At 36.1% G+C, this 20,893-nt stretch overlaps 1 protein-coding gene across 2 annotated transcripts in view; it reads left to right on the top strand.

The window, feature by feature from the left end:
- DCP1A (decapping mRNA 1A) overlaps positions 1–19,014 on the top strand; it is a 38,965-nt gene extending 19,951 nt beyond the window's left edge. Inside the window, exons 6-10 of one of the 2 annotated variants that reach the window (XM_029995955.2) lie at positions 4,237–4,356; positions 8,449–9,213; positions 11,732–11,797; positions 13,864–14,082; positions 15,723–19,014. In XM_029995955.2, coding sequence (XP_029851815.1) covers positions 4,237–4,356; positions 8,449–9,213; positions 11,732–11,797; positions 13,864–14,082; positions 15,723–15,803 — 1,251 coding nt within the window. In that variant the 3' untranslated portion in view covers positions 15,804–19,014. The remainder of the gene's footprint in view (positions 1–4,236; positions 4,357–8,448; positions 9,214–11,731; positions 11,798–13,863; positions 14,083–15,722) is intronic. The other variant, XM_041118621.1, reaches the window with a different exon arrangement.
- Positions 19,015–20,893: the final 1,879 nt, after the last annotated feature.

Genomic DNA, 20,893 nt, shown 5'->3' with positions numbered 1-20,893 from the left:
AACGAAAACATGACTTCTACTTCTAAATAAGGGGCTTAGGACATCATATGGAGTCCACTGAAAGAGCATGCCCTATGATTTCTGAGAGAGATGGTAGAGAGTAATTCTTATATACTAAACTGTCCTGTGCAATACACTGTAACGCAAGATTGCAAACTAGTTCACCTAATCCATAGTTTAATGGGCCTATATATTCTTATGTTTGAATTACTACTTTCTGGTGGGGAAAAAAATAAATTTTAAAAACAGATACCTGGAGATGCAGGTGCAACAAAATATTTTTCTAAAAACAGCTGCATGGACTGCTTAATCTCAGTACTCATCTACTGTCTTGTTCTGTAAGATCATTGTCAAAGGAGAAATGAACAAAGAGGTATATATGTAACACTGTAGAATGTACCACTGAACATGTCTGGTTTTGTGATCTTGAAGTTCTGTTATTGTAAATACTCCTTATAGTGGCTGACACTTTGGTTTTTCAGGTTTTTTTGTCTGCTCTGAAAGTCACTGGAGGAGACTTGCTATGATTCATGTCATAAGAGCATTCACTGAGCTGCACAATAAAATGCTTTGACATGTTGAATAATGTAACAGAAGCCCAGAAACTTTGTGAACTATCCCATGTCTGTGATATGAGCACAGATGTACAATGACTTAGAGGGAAGGGGTAATGTGGGGAAAAATTCATATTTTAAAACAGTGTGGGATTTGCATGTTGCATGAATTCATGTTTTATTTCTGTAATTATTACCTTAGTGGGCAACTCTTTGCCTACTTTTTAATTATTCTTCATTTTTAAGAAAGCCTATCTGGAAACTAGTTTTTAACACATTAGCTGTGTTTTGTTTAAGATTAGGCATTCTCTGCCATTGTTTCAGTACCCTTGTTTTCTGACTGTTGTCTTGTTCCCTCCCTCAAGTATCTGTCTTGTTCCCTTCCTGTACTAGGAAGCAGTCTCTGATTTCAGGCAAGATAGGTTGAATACTGATTGTGTGATCCAGCTTGAAATATAGCTTGATAGACCCATTTTACAACAATTTCTACTGCTGTGAGAAAATTTTGTCTCTGGGAACAGCAAATAAAAATTGTATCCAAGAGTGTCTGTCTCTTAGCCTCAAAAGAAGTCTTGTGGTATTAGAGATTTAGTCATTCAGTATATTTGTAGACTCTATGAAGCATATTTTTAATAGCTGTAGACTAAGTATAACAATATTGTTCCCTTATCCTTCTGTTCCCTAGTTTACTACTTCTGTCCTGTCTACTGTGTGTCTATCCTTTTAATAAATTAATTGATTTCAGAAGGGTGAGTCTGGTATCTTTTGCCAGTGCTATATTCACAAGTTTACCTAAAGAAGGAGAATATTATTTCTCTTAGGAAAGAATTACTTTATATAGTCCTGAGGACCAAATTCATACCTGCAGGACAAATATAAGGGTAATATGTGGGAGATCCAAAAAAAGAAACAAAGATCCTGAACATGCCTCTCCAAAAGTACAATAATACAAGAACGTGCAATAGTAAAGTAATGTGTGAGTATAACATTGCAGAGCTGTGGTATGGTTTTTGTTGCCGTACTGGTGGGAGAAGAGTTACCACATTAGTGGAGTGCTTGATTCCTTCCAGAAGTTGCTTGTGCAGTAGGTCACCGCAGAGTTGAGTACTTGGGATTTGAGTCTTTATAGCATACCTGATTGTTACAGTACAGTGTGGGATGAGGAGAAAAGAATGAACACATGGATTAAGCCTTGTACGAGCCAACTTAACTTGTCACTTTCTGACATAGATTGAGGGCAAGTGGATGTGACAAACCATACAATGTATTTGACCCGGGCTAGCTACTAGTTTCTGAAAATCAGTGATGTGTTTTTTGAACACTTTAAATACGGATTGGAAAAAAAAAAAATTTGCATCTGATTCTCTGATAATCAATGCTGTCTGGAGAGACGGTGTCTTTGTAGAAAGGCCAGCATTGTGGAAGTAGCAGCTTTTGTGAGCACACAGAAGGAAGCATCAAAACCTGAATGACTCATCTTTCAATGTTGCATCAATTGAGATGTATTTGAAGAAATTGAAAAAAAAATGCAAAACAAAAAAAGAAAACACATACCACAAGAACTCACTGTTTTGGTAGTGCCCTCTTAGGATGTGATGAAGCCTTTCTCCCTGTTTGTACTTGCAGTATTGGATAATACACATTTCTAACAGATGGCTCTTAAAAATGACTCAGGATATTCCAGCTTCTCTCCTGATTTCAGATCTTTTTCATGTGAGAGTACTGAGAAGCTTTTGCCAGAAAAAAAGTTCCTAAGCATCATGGATGAAGCTTTGTAGACAAGTAAAATACTGTGATATACAGGGAATGGTATGCAGATTTTTATGGTGGACAGTTGATGTCTGTGGTGCCTGTAATACAACAGGTAAATACACAGGGCATGGAGTACAGTAGAGCTACTATATAATTGGGGTTTTTGTGTCTTGATTTTGATTTGTTGTCATTGTGTGTGTTTGTTTTTCGTGATGCTTTTAGAACACTAGTGAAACTAGAATAATTATTTAATTTCCTTTTTGTGTATGTGAACTGAATCTGTTGAACATAATCCCATAGCCTGCTATGACTGTAGTTGTGTAGAAGTTGCCAGATAAACAGACTTGAGCAATGTTGGTCATGTTTCAAGCAAACTTCTTTGGAGAATGTTCTGTTGACCATCTCAGCTTTAGCAACAAACCTCTGGCACATTAATTTTGGAACTCCTTGTAGCCAAGGTATGTCGATGCTGATGTGATTAGGTAACCAACTTGTTTTGAAGATGGCTTCCTGAGAGACCTTTCCTGTCTTAATTTTTTTTATATATTATTTTATGGCACTCAGTAATTACACATGAATTTGTATTTAGGAGCAGAAAGTACTTATCTTCCTGGTACATTCCAGATGGATCATACAGTAATCCTTGTGTGCAGCCCACATGAGATTGGCGGAGTGTCAGCATGAGAAGGGGGCAGAGAGAGTGAAAAAGAGATTTATGAAGGTCTGAGTGATTTAATCTAGGATTCCAAATCAGCTTAATCCTTCAAGTACTCGCTACATGAAGTCCATATGTGAAAATGAATGAATTCTGAGATTTTTTTTTTTTTTTTTAATGAAGTGAATGGATGCTTTTTATAGTGTGGTGGTTTGTGTGTGTGTGTTTCAGTATGAGCATGGAAACATACTGCAGCTCATCCTCTAGTGAAAAGAAGACTATGCTTTGTATGATTTTTTTTGTAACCACAAGGCATCTAGCATTTCAGGCTTAAAGAGCTTTGACCTTCAAGTTAGTGGCTAAAGGTCAGAAAGATGGGAGAAGTTGCTTCTTGCCTCTGTCCCTAAATCACAATATAAAGTCTTGATTTTGTATTTATTTCTTTCAATTAGAAATTGAAGACAAAAGAATGATAAAGTTCATATTGCTTTTTAGCTTGTTGCTAAAAAGTTTAACCCATATTTTGCTGCTGTGGGTAAGTCACCAGAGCAATCATCATGTGTTGTACTAACATGCAGCTATATCATATGCACAAGGTGCAGTTTACCTATTGAAAGCTAGACTGTTGTACAGTTTGGGTTTTTCCACTGGTGATTTAAACTGTAATACAATTTCTATTTTAGTTTATGTATTTATTTATTAAAGATGAAAGTCAACTTGATCTATAAACATACTGTCTGTTATAATGCAACTCTTGTCTGTTTCCTGCCTTGTTCACAGAGAACCAGATTAACACCTTCTGAAAATACATGTACATGGTTAATTAAATCTGGTGGAAGCAAGTTAGTGACAAGCTTTCTTGCCAGCCACATAGAATGATTTCTGACAGGATTTTTTTCTCTGTTTCTAGTTTGGGTTCTTGATTTAATGAAGTATAGCAAACTTCCTTATTAGTGGCTAATGCAGATAAAGGATGTGAAAAGCCTGCCTTTTTTTTTTTTTTTTTTTTTCTTAGTGAAAAAAGTATGAAGTGAGCTGTTGTCTTTTTTTTTTTTTAATAGAGTAAAAGCTTTATGAATACATAGCAGATGGTGGATGTCTTGATATGATTTTTACTTCCTAAAATTTGTGAATTTCAGTATCTTAGAAAAATCAGTACTCTGTACACTGTCTGTATTTCAGTCAAAGTGCCATGTAAACAGGATTGTAGTAGTGGATAAATGTAGACTTAAAACTCATGTATTTGTGTTACTTTTTTTTTTCTTCTTCTTTTAGAATCAGGTCAGTGACTTAAGTGTTATATCAAGTTCTGGAATGCAACAAAATGCAAATCCTCCAAAGCCAGAAAGCACAGAGCCTTCAGAACAAAAAACTTCATTACAAGTGCAGGAGCAGGTATGTCTCATCCAAACCTAGATAAGGTGCTACTTTTTTTTTTTCTGTTTAGTACTTTGGTTTGGTACCAAAATATTCTTTTCTTAGAATGCCTGTAGTGTTGTCTGCTGAATGTATTACTATTTTGAATAAACTAATGGGTTTGAAGACTTTTAGGATCCTAAATTCTGTCTTTTGACTTGGCATTTAAAAATATGAGGCTATGTCCACACTACTGTGAATATCCAAGTATGTTTAAATGGGCTAACTTGGATTCTGGAAGAAATCAGTCTGTGGTAATGTGCAGGATGACTTGGAGAGCAAGGAAGCAAGAAAAAATAACCTCTGCTACGTTATTGGACTGAATATGGCATCAGTTAGCTGTATACTGTGTTACAGTTCTTGACACATGAGCTTAAGCTCTATTTTCTCATGTTTCAGGCATTTACTTAAGGTTTATCTGTGCTGCCTTCAAAGCAATAGCTACAGTCCTGCTAACTTAAACCAACAGTGAATTGTTAGACAAGAAACGGAAAGCGCGTCAGTCATAGCAGCACTGAATTCTCCTTAGCATAACTGAAAATGTGTTTACCTATCTTCTGCCACACTTCTGTAGCTTGCATTGAACGTCTGCTTGTATGACTATTTGGTAATGATACCAGTCAGCTTGGCTGATTCCTTCATATTTAGATTGTGGGAAAAGTGTATGTGGTTTTCTGTTGGTTTGCTTCAGTGTTTTGGGTTTTTTTGTTGGGGGCAGAAGAGGACTGTTGTTTGGGGTCTTTTTTTTCCCCTGTGTTAAGAACTTTTTGACAGTATATTCCTTCCTCTGCAGGAAGGGAAATACCGTAAAAAAAAATTTTCATTGTTGTTGGGGAGGGATGTTGCTCAAATTGTGGTAATACTAGTGTTGACATCTATTTCAGATAAGTGTTAGATACAACATGTTGAATCAGCATGTATCCAAATATCTACAAAATCTAAAGCTTGGTGTTACTCCTGTAATTAAAGTTTAAACCACAGTAAAAATGCTAGTGAAAATACCTCTGCTTCATATAAATGTTGTCTTTGAACCACAGGAAACTTACTACAAAATACTTAGTATCATCACTGGAGTGGTTGGAATAGGTAGCAATAGTTCAGTATTTAGCTCCATTTTCTAGTAAGCATTTCTGCGCAAGGAAGCTGTAGCTTCATACAAGACTTTTTAGAGATAAATTTAGGAAAAAAAAAATGTGCAATAACTAAATTCCATGTAACACCTAATTAACTTGGGCCTGCTTACAGTGCCACCCAGTGGGCATGGAAAGGTCAGTAGTGGTTCTCCTCAGAAAATACCCCACTGAGGTAAGCTGCAAGGCCTGCCTCCCATCCTTTCAATAGTTTACTGTTGTGTTTCTGATGCAATAAACCACCGTGTCTGAAAAATGAAAATGCCCTATGAAAATGTGTGCAGCCTTGCACTTAGTACTTGTAAACAAAATACTTACTTTGTAGTAATAGTAGTAATAATTTCTAGTACAGGTTAGGTCTAGGGTCTGGGCAGCAGGAATCTGTTCTAGGGGATGGAGTAGTAACAGTTAATGAATTAAAATGAGGGGTGGGAAATTTGCTGGGATTATTTGCTATCACAGTCCCCTCTACTACCCTCAGCAGCACCTCTGCTTTTGGATCGGCACAAGTGATACACTGACCCCTGGCAGCCAGCTCTGCTAAACTCCTGGTCTTGAGACCTGGCAGCAGGGCTGCCTGAGACTTTGTTTTAAAAGAAGATGCTTTCTTTTGGGTCATTCCATGTAGACTGTACACAAGCAGCTGAAGTGCCCCACCTGACAGCGCATGGAATTGCAGAACAGAAATCAAATATCTAGTAAAGGAAAAATTGGAAAGACAAGATTCTAACAAATTGCTCTGAAGTAATTAAAGGGAAACAGTTGATTTATAGAACAGGTGAAATGGCATATTTTTAATTCTGTTGAGCTATTTAAAATAATAACTGCAGAGATACTGGAAAAAATTAATTGGGTAACGCAAGTGATAATTCTGTAAAGCTAGTTAACTGGGTTCAAATATATCACAAATGTGTTTGTTCTTAATCACACTTTTAATAACGTGGACAACTGGAAGACTACTGGAAAAAACATTCCATTTCAACTGTAAAAATAAATTTCTCATCTAATTGAAACAGGTGACCAGTGAAATTAAAAAATAGTATACACATGATAAGTACAGTGAGATTCCTAAACCCCCTCCAAAATGTCACACTTGTATTTTGATTGGCTAACTTCATTTCATGCTAAAGATATCACAGATTTGGGAATAAAAATAAATGTCGTCTTTGTGATATTCTGAAGGTCAAGTTTTTTATCTTGGCAGTTCAAAATGAAAATCAGTTGTATCATGAAATGCTTTTGTGCCAGCGAACGGCAAAACTGAACCAGAACACTGGAATTAAATTTTATAGTGCCAGCTCTGATTGCTAATTCATGTTTCAATATATCTGAAATGATTTCTGGAGGAACCGTCTGAGCAGCACTCTGTTCCTATCCAGTAAAGTGATCATGTTGCCTTTTTGCAGCCCTTGCTGATAAGGGGTCTTCATAACACACTGAGTTGATGATACACTCAAAGTATACTTCAGCCAGATATGGGACAGGCAAAAGATGTGTTTTATACTTCAGGCTGGAAATTAACTTCATGTTTCAGACTGTGTCCACGTAAGGGGCTGGTCTGGCTTGGATCAGAGCATGGTAGAGATTTTTGTATATTACTTGAATATTGTAATGTATTAATAAAGGAAAGCTAGTCAATTTATCATACTGAAGTGAAAAGCTGAGTTTGAAATGAGATGGAATAGTGATTTTTCTCTTAACAGAATCTTTACAGTTGAAGGACAGGTCTCCAGAACAGTCAGATCAGTGGAGAAAAGTGAGAACAACTTTCTAGGAAGAATTCCTAATGTAATTAACGAGATTTATAAACTATACAATGTCTCAGCTGCAAAATGAAAGTGTGCCTGACTTCAAGCTAGCTAAAAATGAGTACCAACAATGGCAGTAGAGATTAGTAACCTGGGCAGAAGTCAAGTGATTTTAAGCTAAAGGCTTTTTTGTTAGGCTACTTGCATGCTACCTCTACTGCCATACCTTCACTGCTGTTATCTGCTAGTAAAATTAGAGCTAGCATAACAATGTCATGGTGCAGTAGTTGTCATTGTAAAATAGCATCTTTGTTTAGACATACCATCAGAATACACTGGAATTGTGCTGCAGGCCATTCAGTCTTCTGAACAGAATGTCATATTTTAGTGCAGCTGTTTTACATAACTTCTGGTACTGCGCAACCTTAAAAAAAAAAAAAAAAAAAAAAGGGAAAATTTTGAGATTAAGAGTGTTAATAGCTGTTTCTGTTCTCTTTAGTGAAACACATATTTAAATATTTTCAGCAAAATAATAAGATTATATCCTAAAAATCAGATTTTTGTAATAATGTTGGTGATGTAGGCAGATGTATATTTTTGGGAGAGACTAAAGGACTGGTAGATGTAATTGTGTGTGTATATATACATATGTTTAGGTTTATACAGATTCTTTTACCTATTGTAACATCTATTTCATTGTTAATGAAAAGGGTGGGAAGAACTGTCTAGGCATGTACTGCTAGATCAGTTGTGTACCTTCAGGTTTCTCTGTTCCTTTCCCATCTTTTAGGCCATTTAATTATTTCCAGTTCTATAAATTCTATATGGATTTTGTTCAACATGTATCTTCTTTCCCCCCAGCCCCCAAAGTGCCTTGTGTAGTTAGGGCTGATCGATGATGGCAGGTGCCATCTTAATCACAGAATCCGTATCCTTGCCCCTTCTTTACTACTAATGTATAGTCTATCAATAGAAGGCTGTAGAGGAAAAGCTTACATAGAGAGGATGTTCCTTGTAAATGAAATTGATTTCAAAATTCCTGTAAATAGGGCAGCCTTGATATCCAAACTGTATTTTAAATGTATTTGACCTAGTTGTCTTTCATAGTTTTCTTGAAATTGTAATAGACCGTGTGAGATGCACAGTGGTATGTATATTTCGAAACTGAAAATTTTCTTTTCCCTTCTTTCTAGCCATTTCAGTCAATGCAGAAGCATCTGACTTTGGAGGAACTGTTTGGAACCTCTATACCAAAGGAACAGCCCACAGCTCTGTATCCCAATCCAGAGAGAATGGAGAAGTTGCAGACTGACACCTCTGCCAAAGAGCAGCATAGTTTGCTCTTGCCTTTTTCCTTTGACCAGTCAACAGTAATACAACAATCACTAGGGAAATCTGAAAGTCCAAGCGTTAAAACCAGTGCCAATCCTTTGAATCAGCAGGAATGTTTAACACCTATGCTAATACCTCCAGCGTCAGTTTCCCAGACTGATATAAAAAATGTTTCAAGCTATTCAGTTCGTTTAAGCCCTGTTCTTAATTCAGCCTCGACAATGGAAGCTGCCCCTGCTCAGATGCTTCCTGGCCTAAAACAAAACAACAGTATAATGCAAGTTATGCAGCAAGCTGCCAAGCAGATATCCCCACTAGTGAATCAGCCGTCATCTGAAGTGAACCACGCTCCACAAAATCTAATGGCTGGCCAAAGCCAGCTTATAGCACCCTTGACATCAACAAATACAGGAACTGTCTCAAATACATCCCATACAAGTGTTGATCTTCTCCAGAAACTCAGGTTGACCCCACAGCATGACCAAATGCAACAGCAGCCTCTCACTAAGACTTCCTTAACACCAAACATCTCTGCCTCGGTTGGCCAACTTGCAACACCAGAAAGCTTCAAAGAATCTCACAGTAAGCCATCACCCTTGAACAGCAAGATAATCTCTCCCCTTCAGGTATTCTGTGGGTTTTTTATATCCATGAAGCTTTAAACTGTTTTTAGACTACGTGTATTTTTGCTTGGAAAACGTGCTGTTATATATTAGCCTTTTAAAAATAATTAAGGACTTCCACTGTGTGATAGTAATTGAATTGCTAACTTAGAAATCCAGTTCCATTAGTTTTATATAATTGGCATCTGCTATCAGTGACAGACCTGTCTGTAGAGGAGGTTTTTCAAGCTCGTGCTGTTAGGGAATGAATAAGTCCTAAAGAATTCATCTGTACTTGTGTCAGAAAAATACTGCTAAGAACTGATGATATGAGAAGGGACAGAAGGTTACAGACTGATCAGTGTTACGAGAGTTGATGCTGTGGAAGTTCAGCCTATACCTTCTTTGAAGGTACAAAATTAGCAATTTGCTGTTTCTGGTTATTTTGCTTTGGATGTTTTGTATTCTTTCAATTTTGACCCCCTTCTGCTGGGGATACCTGTGGGCTATACTGAGGTATTGTTAGTTATTCAGTAAAATTGATTGTAAACTTATTTACTTTGTCTAATTGACCACCTTGGTTTGTTTTGTCCTTTGTAAGCAATACTAGGATCTCTTAAACTTCTTGTTTCTTGGAGGAGAATCTATTGTCTATGCCTTAATTTACTGCCAAAGCAGTAAATTTGTTTTGAGAGACTAGGTGAAAATGTCACTGCTAGTCTGTAGGGTTAATGCGTGTGGCTTCGTGTTATAAATTATTTTCTATCAATTAGTGTTACTCTGCTGTACAATTGGCTGCCTCAGGAGTAAAGACACTCATGAGTTTGGATTATTGGATTTCTTTTTTCTCCAAAGTGAGTAACTTTCTGTAGTGCCCAGCTCTGAGGTTATCCAAAGACTTCTCTTCGTCTTGTTGCATTATTATTTTACTTTATTTACTTTCATGCAGACTAAGCCAGTGTTTGATTGTGTCTTCTTGCATCTTGGGTACAGTGATAATGCAAGAATAAAAAACACCAAACAAAACTACTTACAGCTACATCTGCATGAATTTCCTAATGTTTCTTATTATCCAGTGCTTGCCACTGGGTTTTAACAAGATCTTTGGTAGCCCAGTCTGGGTCAGCTGCTACTCTTTGCTATGAATATGGTGATGACTTACTTGTAACAGAGATCTAATCAAAAGTTCAACTCTTCAGCCTGTAACTTGTCCTAAGCATTATTTTAGAAAAGCCTGTATTTTTCAAGTGTTGCTTTTCTGTCCTCAGAAGAGTTATCCCTGTCTTAACTTTTTAAGAAATGGGTGTGTTTTCATTGTGCTAAGTACCTTATTTCTAATCTACCACTGTTGAAAATTTTCAAGGCGGCTGCTACATGCTAGGATTATTTTACTAGCCATCACCTGTTTGAGATTTTGGACTGATTTATTTTGCAGAGCGAGGAGGAGGTCCAAGTACAGCATTGAGCAGCTATCTTGATCTAGTATTGAAGAACTGTACACTCTGAGCAGTATTTTTCTTTTGCATACTACTAAACCTTGGTACAAATGTGACTGAAGGTTGTAACATCTTTGAGCATTTAGAAAAGTTGGCTGGGTTTATCCATAACTGGCCTTGACTGTGTTTATTCAATGTCTGCTTGGTAGCCTTGGGAATTAGCTCTTCATATGCCAGTCTTACACCCTTTTTTCCTTCCACCATGTCCACCGTCTGTACGTATTTTAAACAAAATTCTCCATAGCCCAAATATACTCTCAAACTAGCAAGACTTCTTAACTCTTGTGTAATTAGACTTTTAAGAATTTGATCCTGTGTTTGTTACCACTTCACAAAGCTAATTTTATTTTTGTTGTTAAGGACTATCAATTCACTGAGTGGTTTTTTTCATTGCAGTTCAAGTAAGCTAAGTACTGTCTGTTGCAAAGGGCTTTTTCCTGTTCTATGTTGCCAAGGGGTATTCCAAATGGCTGTAACAAGCCTTTTGAAGAATGCCACAGGAATTTATTTAAGTACCTTATCTACTTGCCTTTTATTGTGTTTTCCAATATTTTATAATACTGAAATTTTATTATAGTGTTGAAATCTTACTAAAGAAGTAACTGGATGCTGTTTCTAAGGGTCTAAAATATTTCTGAAATTCTAGCAGAAAACAGCATTTAATTTTTGTGGAGGTGATTAGATAAAACTCCTAGAAAAAAAAATACTGAATTTAACCTTCCTGGCAATTTACCAAACTGATTACAAGGTACTGAACTCTTTACTTTGTAGCATTCATTTTGTTCTCAGTTTCAGTGTGGTCTTTCTTCAGAAGTGTTTTGTTATGGCTTTAGAGGTTTGCTGTAATATGGAAAGCATAAAACATAAATTCAAATCTTTCCTCTTTTTCCAACTTCCCATTGATTATATCAGTTTTACAAAATGGATCAAATTACATCTAAAAATCTGTTGAAATTTGCATTTTTGTGCTTTCATAAAAACAGAACCACCACTGGAAATTGAGCTGTGGATGGTAACTTGTGAATTATGCTTTCTTTTTAACTTAGACTGTACAACAAAACAAGGAATCAGAAGTATTTCCACAGCCGAAGACTTTGTCTAAAGCAAGTCAAGTAAGTGAATAAGTACCTCTGCTAATTGTTGGCCTTCTTAAAAAGGAGGGGGGGGTTCGTAAAACTGTGGTAAGCAGTTGGTATCTCAAATAGTCATTGCTCACTGACTATATTTAAAGTGCTGTTATGAAGGAGAAACAAGCTGTACTGAAGCAAGAGGGACTTTCTGTAGACTGCTGTGAATGAGTACACATTTTTGTTGCACAGTGCCTTTTATTGTTGTTGCTAATGCAGGAATGAGAATACATTTTTGGATCTGCAGTCTTGCATTGAGTTTACACCATTTGAACTGTTTTTTTACCTTGTAAGCAAGCAGTACTAATGCTGTAATATTGCACTAGGGTCTGTTAGCCTTAGCCAACCTTAAGCACCCCAGAGGCATAAAGTGCAGACCTTGCCTTACTGTCTGTTTCAGTTTTCCTGAGATACCTTGTATTTTATGAAAAACATACCAAGCGAAAAAAATGGAAGATAGAGGAAGAAAAGAGTAACAAGCATTTCTTACTGCAGAGCTTTCTAATAGCAAGTTTTAGTGATCTAAATACAGAGTTAACATTATTAGAACTGCCTTTGAATAGCAGTTCAAAATAATGTCAATATAAAATATCAGATTGCAGTTAAAAAAATAACCGGTAATAGTCAACTCTTCAAGAATTGTTTTTAATTACCTTTGTGTTATGTATTCTTTTCAGGATACCATCTGTAATTTAGTTCTACTTTTCCTTTACCCACCATGTCCTTTTTCAAATCTGTTAAATGGTCTTATTCTTGTCCATCTTGCACTACATAAAAGCAGTTTTAGTAACATGCCCAGATCTGATTGTGAAGGCAGTAGAAATGGTCCTGCTTAAAGTAAAATGCTGTTTTAGCTACTGGCCTGCTGTAAGACAAGTGATACAGTCTGTTCATGACATAGTAAATAATTACCTAAATAAAAGCATTTTACATGGATTTTGGAATTTTAAGAAATGTGTGCATGTTGTGTGGTAAGCTGCATTTGTTTGTTTAAACACGCTGTCTTCAGCTGAAATCCCACACTGTAAGTCTTCACAGTTTTGACTATAACAAAATCAATTTGCTAGTTCTACTGTTGTTGATGTTGTTATACACACATTAACTTTAGATGGCTTTGCAGGTTTTTTTCTTCTGAAGATTTTTGATTATCCAAGAGGAACTCTTTCTGCTGATGTATCAAACATCTTTACATATCACATTTAGTCTTGCTTGCTTTGAGTGAGATTGGCTTGTTTATTTTCTTTTTTCACCATGTTGGTCATTCTGGAAGCCTGAGCAAGATAGAGATTATCATACTGAATAATAACTGCAGTTATCAGGATATGGCAGAGTTTCTCAAAGCTGATGCTTATTCACGTCCACTTTCTGCAAATAGAGTATTTCTATACGTTTGTAATTTATGCTTAAAAGGAAAAGTGATAAAGGCAGTGTGTGGATTTCTGTAATGAAATGGACACAGACCTGTGGAAGAATGAGGTGGGAAGATAGTCTTCAAAATATTCCTGTCCCCTCTCCCCCCAAGGGAATATATACTTAGAATAAGAATATTTCAGTGTACTCCAATGCTTTAATTACAGTTCATCAGTCATTTTAAATATCTTTGAGATACTTTACTTCAAATTATAAGTGTATTTGTTGGACACCAGCGGGGGCGGGGAGGGCAGGAAGCAGGACTAGCCTTTCTGTAAATTCCTAAGGAAAATAATAATCTGCAAAACAACTACACACTTCTTCGATTACCTAGGTGAAAAGCTCATCTTTTATTCCAAGTGTTATGTTTCAAAAGTTGTGGAAGGTAGCAACCACGTGAGGAGGAAGGAGTCTGCATACAAGAATACTGAAGACTTGACTTTTTCAGCTTTTAAAATGAGAATTACTATTGATATTAATCTTCATAGGTAGATACATCTTCATAAAGGGCAGCTATTCTGCAATATCTGACTGAATAATAATGGCTACAATTTATTTTTTTTATACTCATCTCTCCAGCCTTTATAATAGCATTTGTACATACTGGACACAGCGTTTATTAATTTTCTGTTCTTTTACAGGTTGCACCTCCGCAGTTTGTTACAGCCACTACTACAGTAGCACCTTCAATCCTCTTGTCTCCTAGTGTTTTTCAGCAATCATCTACAAAAGCTACTGAAGTGGAGAATAAAGCCAATTCTTCTTCGCCTTTAACACTTGGAACAACAGAAATTCAGACTATACCTCCTACTGTTCTCAGTAGGTCTCAGCTTCAGGAAGCACTGATACATCTAATAAAGGTCCTGTCTTTACAGAGCTCAACTCCTGAGGGGTGGGGTTCCAAGTACAGTAGCCAGTACTGAGAAATTCTGTACCCCTATAACTCCTTTTGCCCTGAAACATTACAAAAGTTGTTCTTTTCTGTTGGAAGGCGTAGATTATTCCAGACCTGTACACATAGTATGGCACAGCTTGTTCCTTTTGGTTGCGAGATGGAGGGCTTAAAAGGACAGAGCTGTACATCAGATGTGTCCTTTCACACCCATATGAATTTGTGAACAAGTGAAGAAAAAGTTGCACTAGTAGAAGCTCTGGTATGGGGATGGGGGTTTGGTTTTGTTGTCTTTATAAGTGTTCCTGCTTTTCCAAGGAAAGCTTTCCTATTTCCACTTCCCTAGAACTGTTCCTGATCTTTAGCTGAAGTATGTGTCTTTTGAAATGGAAATTGCAAAGTTCTAGTTCTACTATTTCTAGGGACTAAAAAGTTCAGTTGAGTTGAATTAAATCCATGATGTTGGCAGTAACCATGCATTGAGATAATTTTGACCTCTGATGTCATGGTAAAGTTGCCATGAATGACAAACGGTTCTTTGTTAACTCAGGATTCTCTTGTGCCCACCATGCTGATGTTAGTAGAGCTTACACCTAAAACACAGGTCTAAAAATAACAAACAGTATCTTCCCAGTGATAAAGTTCTTAGGACCAAAAAGGGCCACTACCAGATCCCATCATTAGCTAGGTTGCCTGATTTATCTATGTTGTTCCTTTTTGCATAACCTTTTTCTGTATTGGTGTGTATGGTTTTTTCTCTTTAAAGACTTAAACTAGCTTACTTCTAAGTCTTGCAACTGAGCTCAACTGCCGAAAGTCTTATTCTCATTAGAGATACAGCTTGCTGATTCTTACCCAGTAGTCTGAAGAACATCATTGTGGTGACTTTTTAGAGAGGTGATTGGAGTATTTGTCTCCAGTCTTCTCTTTCTGTAGAGAGCGAGCTGAAGGAAGACCAAAATAGGCATACCCTACAGCATAGACGTACTTGCACAGCACTCCAAGCAGGATACCAAATTTGCTGTGCAGATCTTGTAAAAAGAATATTACATCTCCAAGCTAACTGTTAAGATCCTAGTTTTGTAAACTTGTCATTTGAAGGATTAGACAGAAGAAATATCTCTAAACATTGTCTATAGATTAAACTAATTCACTTCCCAGTCATGCTTTGACATGAGAAGTCTTGTATAACACACTGCAATCGCTTTCAGGCTGGTATGACAGACAGAAGTAACATTACTTCTGATGCTCATGCAGACTTTGTTTGGGAGCCTGTACATAGGATGGAATTCTCTGTTTCTAAAGACTAAGGTTTGGACTCTGGAGGGAGGTGAAATTATGTGGCCAAGGCTGACTTAGTGACCCCTGTTTTATTTGTTTGAGCATCCAGTGTGCTTAGTGATCTCTTTAGCTGTCTTACCAGCTTTATAGGTCAAAGTCTGTATGTTGTCCAAAAAGCATTGCCTTTTGTACAAGTCTGCAGCTAGTTCCCTTCTCTTAACTCTCAGATAGCTGGCACTATAAGGAATCCTTATGTACAACTTAAATGGCATTAAACTTTTTTTGCATCTTTTTACTAATGTTTCTAATGTGTTTTTTTTCCTGCAGAATGATTCCCGTTTTCTCAGCACTATTCATGAAGTCTACTTGCAAGTCCTAACCAAGAATACAGACAACATTAAGCTATAATTGAAGCTAAATCTACTTAAAATATATCCATTTTAGAAACAATTATGCCTCGTCTATAAAACTGATATTTTTTTAAAAGAATATTTAGTTTTCAACGTCTTGAATTTGAATCTGCTAGGAAAGACTATTCCTTAAATACTTACAAAAGTAATATTCTCAGAAGTGATCTAGGTTTTCACTGTGATCATCACCAGCAAACCTTTGTTTTTATTGGGGAGGGGACTTAAGTTTGAGCTTTCATTAGCATTAAGTGAATGTGCAAATGTTTGCTCTGGCTTTCATTCCTAGCTGTATTCACTCTTCAAGGATTACAGTCTCAATGCTATTTAAACCAGCAAATACATAGTACAGTACACTACACCACACCAGAACAAAATCCAGTTGTGGGAACCTAGTTCCGGTTTGAAGGACTGAGGAAAAGCAAAATGCCTTGTGATTAAATTGGCAGGTGTGGGGAAGGAACGGATCTGGAAGCCAGGCCTTTGGAGCTAAATCTTTAATAAAAGATTTAAAAATGTGATTTGCTCAATACATTGACAGTCTCTAGCTAATGCGTATAAATTCATCTTTTAAATGTTCCATTAATCTTATTTGCTTCTGCGTCGCTGACATTAAACAGGTATCCAAGTGAGTAAGGCCATTTTCTCTAAAAAGGCAAAATTTGAAATATGCAAAATCCTCAGTGATTGTATTTTTTTTTAATTTTTTTTTTTTTTTTAAGCAATGGAGTAGTTCTGTTGCATGTTGAAGTTCTCTTGTTTTAAATTTAATAGTTAGGAGACCACCACTGGAAGACCCTTTTCCCCTTTAGCAGTGTTTGATATTTAAATACTTTGTTTCTGTTTTAGCTTAAGGATGGACCATGTCATAGTTGGCTTTTATTCCTCAGTTGCATTGGAATTGCAGTGTTGAAAACTGTGCAGATGGGGAACAAATGCATGCTTTGCTTCTGTTACCCTCTCCCCAAATTGTTGGTGCACACTTCATAGTCTGAAGTTTATCTAATTAAAATGTTATCGCTTCTTATATGTGATTTAGTAATTCACTATTCACTAATGTAAGAATTTAACTGGATACTTTCCCATTTGAAATCAGAAAATTTCTAATTATAGTTTCTTATGCTGCTCTGTTGGTTTACCCATGGCTTGTATTTATTTCTTAAAGGCATGCAAAAGTAATTAATAAGACTTCAGGTCCCAACTTTTTCCAGCAATAGTAGTTTTAAAGGATGCTTTTCCAGTAGAAAAGGTCTGGTTTATTGAGTAAAAAGATAATCTGTAGTGAATTATGATGCACTGCTGCTTTCTTTTCCCTCAAGCACTATTGAAATATGAAGAAGAAAATTGTTTGGCTCCTTACAACATATATGTATGTATATATATCCTAAGGATTAGTTAATGTTGACGTAGTCAAGGTGCATGGTCATTTCATTGGAAACTAGTAATTGAGCTTTAATTGTGACTTGTTCACAAATCGGTATGTTTTAGATACAACAAATATTTACTTTTTTATGTATTTGATCTATTTTAGTTTTTTTCATAGCTTTTTAGTGAAAAATATATTTTGTTTAGCACTACCTGCCTTCTGAAAAGCTCTTCTCAGCCTTTGAGTTCAGTGTTTCCCGTTAAAATACATAGTATTTTGTTAGAAAAATGTGCAAGATTCAGGGAAAGATTCTAATGTCATGCACATTCATCGAGAAATATATTGGCTTTAATGGTAGCATTTGAATTCAGCAATATCAACTCAGCCTTGTTAAGGAAGATAGGAGCTTCCTACATAAATTCTAGAGTTAGAATACTGTGTATGTGCATAAACAGTGAGACTGAAATTAGATCTAAGGTCTAAACTAATTTGTTTTGTTGGGTTTTTTAGAAAAAGCTTCACTACAAGGGGCAAACCAATGAGCAGTTCCTCTAAACAAAAATGGATAGCCTAAACCAAATAGAGAGTTGTTTTTTATCTGGATTTAGCAAAGATGAAGTCCATAACTTCTGACTTCTTATGGACAGCTTCTAGTTCCTTCAAAGGAAGATTTGATAAAAGTTTCTAAGAATAGAAATACTGGAAGCTGATAGTGCATATTTCTACTGTTTGCTAAATACAGTCATATCCAAAGATCTATAGAAATGATAGGAAGGAGTTGTATTTTGAGTTCTTCAGTCATACACAATTGACAGAAGTAATACTGTTTAGAGTAGCAATGCTGTTAACAAGAGTTTGACTCTACTTTGAATATCCTTAACTTGTTTCCAGCTGCCCAGAACACCCACAAGCAGTTGGCAGATCCTTACTCTAGTTTGTTTTTGTAGTGTACTGGTAGCAATACATTATTGGTTTACTCCCCCCCACACTTTCAAAATTAATTGGAAAAGCAACAGAGTTGAAATCATAGTTACTAGGCAGGCATTTTTACAAGCAAACCTGTTCATCTTGAGCACCTGCACATGTTTGTTCTGACCTCTCTATGTGTAGCCAACAGACACTGGAACCAACCTAGGTGTCATCCAATACACCACAGAGACTTATGACAAGTGCCAGGGTAGTGGGTTTAACAGATAAACCTCTTTAATGAAAAGTTGCATTGTAAAACACAAGCTCAACTACAGTGTAAAATTTGAGGGTTTTTTTTTAAATGTGGACTGTGTTATTTAACAACTTTCTTCCTGATTATTTTAACTTTTTTTATAAATCTAAAATTACCAGCTTGTTGAAGTGCTTGACTCATGTTATCCGCATGTAGGGATAACTACTGTGTAGCAAGTTACCATGGGGCATCGCAGGAAATTTTGACCATTTTCAAGTGATTTTTTTTTTTTTTTTTTTTTTTTGGTAAAACTACTGGCTTAATGGGATTTTACCTGAGAATTAAAAGATTATTAGTTTTGAATATACTCCCCAAATTAATTGTATTATCTAAGCATGTGTTTTGTGGCTAGCGTTAAGTCACTTAAAAAAAAAAAACAAAAAAAAAAAAAAACACACATACACAGAAAACCAAACACCAAACTCAGACTTAATCAAAGACAGTTTTAAAACCTACAGCTGCTGAATTGTTCAGGAAAATCAAAATTCTCAGTTTTGTAGTTAGACTTTATCTGCTGTTATTTAATAGTGCAAAGTTTTTATGAAAGGTGCCTGACAGCTATTAACTTAGAAGCAGTATATCTTTCCAAATTAAACAAGATTTGCAGTATGATTGAATAAAGTTAAGAAAAAAAAAAATTTAAGTGATTCATCTTGATTTCTTATAAAATGCTTAATTCTGTGTATAAATACTCAATATAATATTTAAACGCTGCTGGATGTATCTCATTTTTGCTTGCATTTCTGATTGCTTCATTTTGGTATATTTCTGAAACCCATTATGCCATGTGTAGTCACTGATATAATTTCTGAAATATTTTTGAAAACAAACGTTAATTTGGGACTTCTTTTTTTTTTAAAGTACTCTAAACAAATCAGCCACCTTTTTGCCAGGTATTTGGGTTGCTTTGTACAGCATATCTTAACATGAGGAATGTGTGCAATATATATCACCTCAGTTTTGTCTGGCAACGTTACAAAAATGTTAAGATGCAATATCTTCCTTTCACTTCAAGTTGGAAAAATTGCAGTATCTCTAATTTGGTGGTGTATTTATTTTTATCTATTCTGTGTATGGGCATATGGTTAGTTACGTTTCTCTATGTACATTATGTGCTTTTAGTAATTTGAGTGTTATCACTTCTGTGGATGCACCAGTTGTATCCATTTGCATGTTCTTTCAATATGAAGACCACAGGGAAGGGGGGCTTCAGGAAAGATTTCTGGAAACCGGAATGAGAATAATTCTAAGTCAATAAATGTAGATACTGCATCATTAACATTTTTGGTATGGTTTGGATTTTATAGCACCTATGTATGTTTGCAGTTATTAAGTTATTGCATAAATGTTTAAGAATGAGCATTTTTTTCATCCAAACTTTTGTATGTTTGCAAATATATTTTTGTAATAAAACTTCAAAACAAATGTTTCAGCACCTCCTAAAATCTTCAAAGGTTTCCTTTTATTTCTAGAGCTATAGTGGCCTGCTAGAAGGGTAAGTTCAGATTTTATTTAGCGTTAATGTTTTCCACAGAAGAAGCTTCTTTTTCTTACTTCTTTCTTACTTCAGACTGGGGGCAAAACCAAATTGCATTTGTTCACTAAAGAAAATGCAGCATGCCTGCTTGAAGGACAGTTGGGAATAGTATCTGTTGCTTGTAACAGCTTCTGGCTATCCTCTGTATTGCTGTAAGTAGGCTTGCATTTTGAATTTGATAAACAGACCAATTTCCTTTCATGGTAAGAAATGCAGCTGCAAGTTCACTTGTCTTAGGAGTACAGCTGTAACTGGTTTTAGTGCCTTTCCTTATCACTTTTTTTATGGTGTTGCCTCTCATCCATCTAGACGTGGCATCTGATGCTCAATCCAGTGTTGGTCTTCGATCATAGACATTGGAAATTGCAGTTGTCCTCTTGCCGTATCTGTTTGGTGTCATGCAACTGATTAATCCAAATTTCACAAAGTAAAATAGGGAAGCTGATGAGGAGGGAAACCATAGCAGAAGTTATGTTGGAGTAGATCTTGACCTTATGCCAAAGTCCCCTAATCTTAGCTAGATGCTTATTCCCATTCTAACTACCCATAAGAGTTGAAGATTGCGAGGCATACAAAACGTCAGGAGAGGCCACTGAAGAATGGTATTTTCTGCTCTACTAGTTAATATTGAACTGGCTCCTGTACTATATACAAAAGCAGATTCTTCTAATAGAAGACTACCATACAAAACAAGTACAGAAGTCATGGATTTACTGTTAGATAACTGAGAAAAAGTGGAAATGGCTAAGGCCTAGAATCTAACTTTAAATTCACAACTTTAAATATACACAACTTTAAATGTGTTGCCTGTTTGGTCAATACTGAGGAAGTATTTTTTTCATTGTTGATGCTGTTAACCTTTTTGTCTTCTCTGGATCCAGGTATTCCTGGTTGCTGTTACTCCTGTGAAGTGCTCCCATTTGGTTTGGAAATAAGATAATACTTCTGACTTAATATGTGTAGCTG

Source organism: Aquila chrysaetos, chromosome 20 (genome assembly GCF_900496995.4).
Source record: "Aquila chrysaetos chrysaetos chromosome 20, bAquChr1.4, whole genome shotgun sequence".
Lineage (NCBI taxonomy): Eukaryota > Metazoa > Chordata > Aves > Accipitriformes > Accipitridae > Aquila > Aquila chrysaetos.
The sequence above is the reverse complement of the archived record's forward strand: the minus strand, read 5'-3'. Positions and strand labels throughout refer to the sequence as shown.